The 10,105-nt window shown below is 35.7% G+C and overlaps 1 protein-coding gene across 1 annotated transcript; it reads left to right on the forward strand.

Moving 5' to 3' along the window:
* The first annotated feature begins 8,701 nt into the window (after positions 1 to 8,701).
* On the forward strand, positions 8,702 to 9,796 carry LOC145996744 (protein CFDP2-like). Its single transcript, XM_083133272.1, has 2 exons — positions 8,702 to 8,852; positions 9,315 to 9,796. The coding sequence occupies exons 1-2, from the start codon at positions 8,702 to 8,704 to the stop codon at positions 9,794 to 9,796; spliced, it is 633 nt and encodes a 210-aa protein (XP_082989398.1).
* Positions 9,797 to 10,105: the final 309 nt, after the last annotated feature.

Consider the following 10,105-nt stretch of genomic DNA (forward strand, 5'->3'; position numbering starts at 1 on the left):
ATGGAAGTCTGTCTGTCTTGGCAGATGTAAAGAATTTGAAATCACAATCTCCTTTCCCACTTCAACAGACTTAGAACTGCCAGATGGTACTTGCAAGTGTCGATAACATCTGAACAACCTCAAAAATGGAATAGTTACCCAAGTTTCTGTGTAACATTTAATTTTAATTTGTAATTCTATTTGGATTAGACTTGAAATATGATAAGGCAGACCCCAAGTGTAATTTATCAATCCATGATAAAAAAATACCAGCTTTTGACTACTTATTTTTTTTTAATTTCTTGCAAGTACCATCTGGTGTGGTTAAAAATTATGGTTTCATTGTTTTAGAAAAAAAGCAAGCATCACAAAATCAATTCATTGAAAATGTCAAAATCATAAAAAAAGACATATAATTAAAAGTTCGATAAAAAACAGATTCTGAAAATGTAAAAATGTTCATTAGAAATCTACTTAATTTAAAAACGTTACAATTAACCATGAAAATATGATTATATGATTCTGCAATAGCAAATTTTTTTTATTTCCCCCAAAATTCAAAGATCCTGTATTGGAAACAAAAACATTAGAACACAACCATAAAATTTGATCTTAACACAAATAGTATGCACAAATATATTATATTATTTATAATTTTGAAACTAGATTACATGATTACATGAATTATTCAATTCATGATGCAAATGACACTAACGAAAAAACTAAGTCTATCTTATTTGCCTGAATTCCATTTTCAAAGTAGGGTGGTTGTGAGTTGTCTGTTTGCAGATAGTGTTTAAGGTTCCTTAAAATATATACTTTAACCTGGTAGAAAACAATCTGTCTATGTACATAACACCTTATAATTTATTACCAACCTGTAATTTTCTTCAGGGTACTCAATCCAGTGGATATCAATGGACCTGAAAAGAGAAAAACTTGTAGTAAACAGAATAATCCGAAAGATACTAATATGTCTACCTGAAATAAAGACAAAATGCATAATCCTGCAACACTGCCAACCTCCAGAATCTCTTCTAGTGTTCATCTGGAGATCGGCTACTCTCTCCCTACCCACCAATCCCTGGAGCAGAACCCGCTCTGAAGGTGAGCACTGGATGTTCCGAGACATTAACAGCTCACAGGTAAACACTCTGTCTTTTTTTCAGACAGACATCCTAAAATAACAAGAAAAGAAAATGGAATATAAAAGAAAACTCACCACAATTCCCTTGGTACATCCTGTGATGGAATTTAACCTGAAAAGAGAAATACTTGTAGTCAACAGAAGAAACCGAAAGACGCTAATATGTCTACCTGAAATAAAGACCAAATGCATAATCCTGCAACACTGCCAACCCCCAGAATCCCTTCTAGTGTTCATCTGGAGATCGGCTACTCTCTCCCTACCCACCAATCCCTGGAGCAGAACCCGCTCTGAAGGCGAGCACTGGATGTTCCGAGACATTAACAGCTCACAGGTAAACACCCTGTCTTTTTTTCAGACAGACATCCTAAAATAACAACAACAAAAATGGATTAAACTAATGTAAAATATTAAAGAAATCATCATTACTTATCTTTTGTACAAATCCTTCCTTGAAAGTAGAATGGCACAGGTCGGTCCTTCTTGTTTCAGACATCTTCTTCGTAATCATCTTTAAGTCCCCTCATCATAGGTCCTGGAATGGAGTGACGTTCTTCTGTGTATATTGCTTCACTATACTCATAAAGTACAGCCGAAAATACGAGGGTTGTTCAAGTCAAACCGGAACTTTTGAATTTATTAAATAAAATAACTAATTTCAAAGAGTGTAAACTGTATTTATATTTCGACATACTCCACTGCTTCGTTTATACTTCTCCCATCATATAACTAATGCGTGGAAAGCTTTGGCATAGAAAGGTTTGTCAGTATGCCTGAACCATCCAAGGAGAGATGTGAGCTGCGAACCACCATGACTGGAATCGTCACTAACGAACGTATGCCGATCTTTGAATCATTTACAGACTGCAGCTGAGTGTATCATCACCATACTGAGCTTGAAGTCTTCTGTTGATTTCCGCAGATTTTACGTCTTTGTTCACAATAAACTTAATCACCTCATGCCATTCCATTTACACACTAACATTGTTATCTGCCATCTTGAGTAACAATCTATGGACTGGCCTCCGACATGTGCACTACCTATCAGAAATATGACACACTAGCCACTTACTAAAGTCCCGGTTTGACTTGAACGCCCCTCGTATAATATTTTGTACTTATTATGTTTCTGTGAATCACAGAAGAGAACCAAACTGATGAAGTATTACAACAACGTAATATCAAGATATCTCCCTAAGCCAATCTCTAAAGCTGTCATTTCATCTGTGGTATTTATATTTTATGACCTTATCATCAGTTGTAATTCTGTGGCTCTGCCAATGCCGACTTTGACAAGGAATTGGCATTTGAGGAACTACAGTATCTAAACTGACTGACAGACCTGCTAAGTGACTTTTCATTGGGTGAAGCACGACCAACATGTTGAGTTTCTTTCCCAGTTATCTGAACCAGAGTGTGCTACACTCCATTTCAAGGAGTTTCCCTTAATGCTGACTTAAAATCAAAACTTTTTGCGTTCTCACCAGGTATAAAACCCAGGACCGCTTACACCAAAGATTGAGTGTGCTAATCATTTGGCTGCATGTAAACCCATCTAAGATAAATAGACAGATGAAATTATCAAGTGCTAGCTATTGCCTCACAATAACATGTAACGATTGTATTAAAGGATGGCTGGAGCATGGTGCTGATCACATTACCTTCACAATTGGTCAAGACTGTGAATGTGTGGTGCCCTAACCCTACACCCCTTTCTCCCCATATGACTACATGGCATGTTCCAATGTGTGTGGTGTAGCTATACCCTTTTACCTGTGGCATACAAATTCAATAATGCTCTTGTTACTATACAAAGAGTTTATATTGTGTAAGAGTAAATATTTAGTTCCCATGAATCTTTAGAGCACATTTATGCTCAAATGAAAATGAAAAGCAAAATTTGCAGCTCCTTATACACCAACATTTTTGGTGGTATGAATGTTGAAATTTTGCACTGTACATTTAATTTATTGGCATGCTATTTACACTGTCTACATATCACTAGTTTTAACATTTTCCTTACTTATCACCTAATTAATATTATATGAGGATATCACATTCAACAACATTTTACATTTCTTATACTTTCTGTACTTTGAAAACAAAATTTCATATCCACCTGCAAGTTTAACTGATATGTTTTTCTTTGTTATGACATCACATTCACAGCATCATCCCTTTGTAGACTAAACACAAAGGCAACCATTTCTTAAAATAAAATTAGTAAGGCAAATGCGTAATAAACATAATATCAGTCAAACTTGAAAACTGGAAATACTCTGTCTGCAAACAGACAACTCATGGCTTGAATACTAGATGTTCTTCACCTGAAATAGAGAAACATGTTCAAAGTAGAGATAATTGGAGCATGTATTCTTGCAAATTTCAGTCATATTATCCTTATATTATAAATGTTCTACCATATTACTATGAATTGGAAAAATAAATCCAATTCATGAATTGTAAAAATATGTCCACAAATTCTTGGATGAAATACAACAGATGGTCCAAAGTCTAGATGGCATGTATCTGGTATAAAATTTTCCAGTATCTATTTTCAAGGCAACAGATAATCTGGATATTTGGATTACTCACGTTATCTAAATATCCAGACATTTGGAAGATGCATAATCCAGATACGCTGCACAAAACATGGATAAATAAGTATCGGCTATCAAAATATCTGAAATTTATTAATAGATAAAATTTTCATATGTATTTGGACATCTGTAATTTATACCTAAAATGAGCTCTAAATTCTATGATTAATATCTGTTCTAGCTACCTTCCATGGCAGAGTGATTATCACTGCTCGCTACCATGCCAGGTGCCTTGGGTTCGAATCCTGGCCTGGGCTTGTGTGTTCTTCATGAGTGTCAATCAGTTTCATCATATCATCACTCATCTTCATCATTGTGATTAGCCAAGAGTGTCTAGAAAAGTGAAGTAAAATAAACCAAATCAATCAATCAATGAAATTTGTGTAATTTCTCCAGAACAAGTTCTCCCAACTGTTTTGTATTCCTTCCCGAATTCTGTTCCCTTTTCAGTCCGTCATGAATCTTCAAAACTATATTCGATCTTACGTAGAACTGTTAGCAAAAAATGCAGGCTCGACTAGAACTTGAACCCGGGTCTCTGGCATTCCATGCCATTGCTCTACCACCGAGTTACCGAGGTGGCCTGGCTTCACCTGATTTTTCGCTTCCGCATCTTCTCTGCCAGTGCTACTGCAGATATAAGATATAAATATTCAATCTTATCTGCAAACCACTCTTTTTGACAAAACCTTTATGGACATCTGTCTGTAGAGATACAGTGGATCCCCGATTTTACATTTTCCTGCTTTATGCATTCAATCCTGATGGTCCCAACAGAGCAGAATGTTATAAAATTTCCCTACATTTGACATTTTCATGCTTTTTATGTTGTTTTTCATCTTGATCCACCTGGAAAGCGAATAATCGAGGTTCCACTGTATTTGTACATCATTTGTAAAAAATGTAAACTTAGTGATACATCACTTAAAATGCTAAAGATTGTTTCCAAAAGTTACAAAGTTGTCAGCACAAAATAGAAATTTGCATAATCTGCTCTAGTACTCTCAGTTTTCTAAATACTCGTAGTAGTACATTGAATGTTCAGTTGGTACATTTTGTGGGTATTCTTAATAGCATTTTAGTTAACAGGATGTTGACCAATCTGGAAAAGTCAAGAAAATTTTCTTTTTTTCTGGGGAAATCCGACTTTTAGAAAGTTTGGTACAGTGTGATTATAAAGTCTATACATTTTAGTGATATCATGACATACATTTCTTTTGGATGTTATGTGAGGCTATGCTAACAGTAGAAGTAAGTACAGGTGAAGATGGAATTCACCCGAAATTCACAAATCCGGGCACCACAGGCTGCCTATCAAGAATCTAGTCAACAAATTGAATCAAACTGGTATTATTGTGGATGAAGAAAATCCTGATAGGCCAGCCATAACACCACAAAATGTGCGAAGTGTAGTCCAACCGCATCGTCCAGGAGACTCAGTTTCCGTAATCCCATCAGCTACCAACTGTGGCTCATAACACGGTGGATTAGAGAACACCAAGGTCCTTACTGTACACCAACAGGATGGGTCACCACCCCATTTTACCATTATCGTTCGTGATTTCTGGCTGTTGTGAATTGCTGGCATCTGTGCCCAGACTTGAGGAGTGGTCACATTGAGTTATACTGATTTTGTGTCCTACTGTGATATATGTTTTAGTACATGTTGCATTTTGTGCAATAAATCCTGTTAATGCAGAAATGTATAGTGAATTATTAATCACCCTGCATATTAATAAATTTCACCATAATTATGCCCTACTTCCTCTATAATTATGAATTTTTGTTAAAAGTTATTTTTTTTTGTTAATCCTTTGCTTGTGAAAGCAGAAACAAGCTTATACTTACTATAAATAGAAGGTTATATGTGAGATTCTGAGGGTGTGTGTTTAACTAAAATGTTAGTGATGTTAAATGTATGTTTGTGTACATTAATTACTAGAGCCACATATTTATGGTGAAAAAAATTCAAGAATTTTGGTACAAAAACTGTCCACATTTCTGGATAAAAGTGATATATAAAAATGGCATTTTTGTATTAAATTAGTAATTATAACCCTAAATTTAATTTTAAAAACTACACTTACTACACAAAATAAACATTTCCCTTCTAATAGCACGGCAGTGTAGTTATCAGAGTATCATGTGGAAAGGAGTCCATTTTTTCATCTCAAATATTTAAAGCAGAATTAATCAATTTTCCGTAATTTGCATAACCCACACAGAATAATTCAGATTTCAGAAAGTGTCACGTCTCTAAATAAACTCTAAATTTCGTGTTTATGAGTGTATTTCGCATCATTTCGTGACAAAATATGTTGGTAATATGCACCTCACATCTTTTAAAAACATGAAAAATGAATATTACAATGTGTTATTTCACATTTCGTATTTTCATCTGAAACATTTGGTTCTTGGACTGGAAATGTCAAGGGATTTAATTTTTAAGAAATTGCAGACAGCCTAGTTAATGCTAGGACATTGTAATCATGGGATTCTGGGTTCAGATCCAAGTAGGGGCACATTTCATTGCTTTATATCCCACTTGAAACTGTAGGTCCTGTCCTGCTTATTTTGTGTATGCATCTGTATTCATCTCACCCATCAAGTACGTTTCATCCAACACATAAGAGTGTAAGTGATTTTAAAAATTCATGTAAAATAAATATTTTATAAATAATTAAAGAAGTTCTATTATACTATAACCATGCAGCCAGAAATTAAGATATAGGTTTTAACCTATATATTTCTTATTATCTTGCTTCCTATGTACTTCTTCTTATTTTGTAACTAACTCACTCATTGGAGATACAAATTACTAGTTAGATATCCTAGCAATAAATAATGTCCAACTTTATTGTTGAAACCAAACAATCAATATTTAAGGGCATGTGTGGTGTACACACACAGTAACAATAAAAATGGAAATGTATATTGTTGGTATGCTAAAGTAGGAGAAAATAAGCCACCTCATTTTAAATATAATTTACCCAGGCTAGTATTAATAATTTAATAAAGAACTAGGTATTTATACACAAAGTAATTACCACATTTTAAACATAAAAATAGTTAACTGAAGTCAATGTCAATTCAGAGTAGAATTACAAGATGAGACTCATTTATATTTATTCCTTGCATGCCCTAATTTCACAAGTAACAGAAAAACTTTTCCTGACTTTTGAAAAAATAAAAAAATCTCAATTGAAACATCATCACCTTGTAATCAAGGGGTCTAGGGTTTGATACCCAGTGGAGGCACAGTGTGGCTTTGATCCCACTTTAAACTCTAAGTCCAGTCCAGATTAGCCTATCTGTGCATAAAGGGACTTAAAACTAACAAACAAAGAGAACCATTTATTTTATCTTTAATACTTTTATCAAATCCTAAGCTAAAAGTAAAGTGAATTATTTATATTTGCAAGAGAAAATAATTGGAATTTTAAATAAACGAAAGCAAAAGGAAAATGTGTTATGAACTTTAAAATGAAGAAGTAATCTTAGCAAAAATTCAATAAAAAGAAATAGATACTTTACTTTCCTTATCTGTCTTCTTCTACCTTGTGATGTAGAGGTTTTACAGAAGGATTGCCATCTGTCCCTGTCTTGCACTAGATCTTGCACTTCTTTCCAGTCGCTGCCCCTTATTTCCACAGCTCTCTTTACATCGTCTTCCCACACTTTTCTAGGTTTTCTCTTAGTCTTGTCCTCTGCATTTTCACTTCGTAGACCGCTTCGGCTACGTGCATTCCAACCATTCCCTTCACGTGACTAAACCATCTTAGTTGGCTCTGTTCTACTTTCTCTAGTAAGGGAGAAACTCTCAAACAATTTCTGGTTTGATTTCTCACTCGATCTCTTCTTGTCTTTCCTTCTATCTTATGCAAGAATCTCATTTCCATTGTCTGCAGTTTACTTTGGTGTTTTGATGTCAATGTCCAGGACTCGCAGCTGTGCAGAATCGCGGGTATCTATATGGTTTTATACACTGCTAGTTTTGTTAACTTTGTTATTTCCTTTTTATTGAGGAAGTTTCACTTCAGGGCATTAAATAAGCATCCTGCTACTTGTATTCTGCTGTTAATTTCATTGTCTATTTTACCATCTTGCTGTAATGTTGCTCCCAGATATTTGAAGCTATTAACCTGTTCTAATTCTTCAATCTCAAGGTATATTTTATGCTCTACCTCTTCTCTTGCTATTATCATGGTCTTCGTTTTATTATTATTTATTCTCATCCCATATTTTAGAAGTTCATTATTCCAAATTTTCATGTTATATTGTAGATTTTCTCCAAGCTTCCTAAAATTAGGATATCGTCTGCATATGCAAAATGTGATAGTTGCGCTGGCCTCAGGTTTTTATATCATAGCTGTAACTTTTTGATTTTTTCTTACATTCTTTTATGATCCATCAATATGATGAAAAGGAGGGGACTGAGTGTACATCCTTGTTTCAAACCTCTTGTTACCCCACCTAGTGGTTGCGTGATCTTGTAGTTTGTGGTGAGGCTTGCGTGCTCTGATGATTTGTTAGGCTATACCAGTGGTAGCATAGCTACTGGTAGGCTCTCCCATGTTGGGCAGGAAGAGCAAGGAAGAGTGAGACTAAGAAGCAACCTACTGGTCAACGGTTCCAATGGCAGAAGAAGATGGATGGTCATCTCAATGGCAGAGGAGGCGGATGAACCAGAGGAATAACACCTCTTTAAAAAAAACTGTTGTTCAGCTGGCTCCGGCTGATAGTACCATGTAAGGACCCCTTGCCAGTGTTACGGCCAAGTCCTCAATGGCAGACGCGGTGGAAAAGGCATCCTTTGGTACGGCGCAGATGGCGGAAGAGGCAACCCTCCTTCTTGGGGTTTAAAATAAAGAGGGAACCCACTGCCTTGTGTTGAGGAGGGATCCTCAAAGGCTAAGGGAGTACACCCTGACAGAAAAACCAGCAGGCCAAAGGGCTAAGAGGGGAGGCATCTTCAATGGCTTTGGACTCGGGGGCTGACAACCCATTAGTCCGAGAATATCTTGTTACAAGCAAACAGAAGAATGCCGGATGGATGACAATGTTGGCGACCAGAAGAGGAAACAGGATTTTGAAAATTGGAACTTGGAATGTGCGTGGAGTGCATGGTAAAGAAATAGAACTTATGAGAGAAATAAATAAAGCAAAACTACATATACTAGTAGCAACCAAAGCTAAAAAGAAGGGGAGAGGATAAGAACAGATGATGGAACCAGAAAGTGGGAATAGAAATATTTTATTCTAATCAGGAGTGGACATGAACAAACGAGCTAAAGCAGAAGTAGGCATAATCATACCAGAAAGATATCAATATCATATAAAAGACTAGCAGTATATATAGGGCCTCCCCCATGGCGCAGTGGTAGCGTCTTTGCCTTGTAATCAAGGGGTCCCGGGTTCGATACCCGGTGGAGGCACAAGTGGTTCGGATCCCACTTTAAACTGTAGGTCCAGTCCCGATTAGCCTTAATGTGCATAAAGTGGACTTAAAACAGCATCTCAGTTTATTCAATCTGTGTCAATCTATAACTAGCAGTGTATAAACAAGAGACTAATAAAACTAACTGTAGATACCAATAATACAGACTATCAGACTATTACCTATATTGCTGCACATGGACCAAACGAGGATGAGACAGTGGAAAAGAAGGATGCTTTTTATGAAGAACTACAGAAAATAATAGATGACAGTGAAAGAAAAATATATGTACAAGGAGACATAAATGGAAGAGTTGGTAAAGAAGTAAAGAGTATTGAAGAAGTGATGGGTAAATATGGCGAGGCACATCAAAATAACAATGGAAGAAGAATAATTGATCTGTGTGTCAGCAATGAGTTAATAATAGTCAACACCAAATTTCAACATAAAGACATTCATAAGTACACAAAAGAGGAACCCAGCATGGAGAAGTCCATCATTGATTACATTTTAGTGAAGAAAGCAGAATTTTGGAACGTACTCGATGCTACAGTGTATAGAGGTTTTGAAATAGGAAGTGACCATCATCAATTAGTAATGAAAACAGCTATAACATCAACATTTAGGAAATAATCAAACACAAAGAACGTAAGGCAGAAAATAATGAACCACAACTCAAGGATAAGAATACAAGGCAAATATAGCAAGAAGAAATCCAACAGAAAATACAGGAAATAAATGGCACTTCAAATACTCTAGAGGATATGTGGCAAAAGTTTAAACGAATTATTCTTGAAGCAGCAACAAAGCATGTAGAAAGATGAAAGTAGGAAGACAGCAAAAGAGAACACCGTGGTGGACAGAAGAAATCAAGGAACAAGTCAAAAGGAAAAAAAAACTCTCAGAGAAATCCTTGAATAAGAGATCAGTTAACACATACAA

The sequence above is a fragment of the Lepisma saccharinum genome, chromosome 13 (assembly GCF_977018435.1).
Source record: "Lepisma saccharinum chromosome 13, izLepSacc3.1, whole genome shotgun sequence".
Taxonomy (NCBI): domain Eukaryota; kingdom Metazoa; phylum Arthropoda; class Insecta; order Zygentoma; family Lepismatidae; genus Lepisma; species Lepisma saccharinum.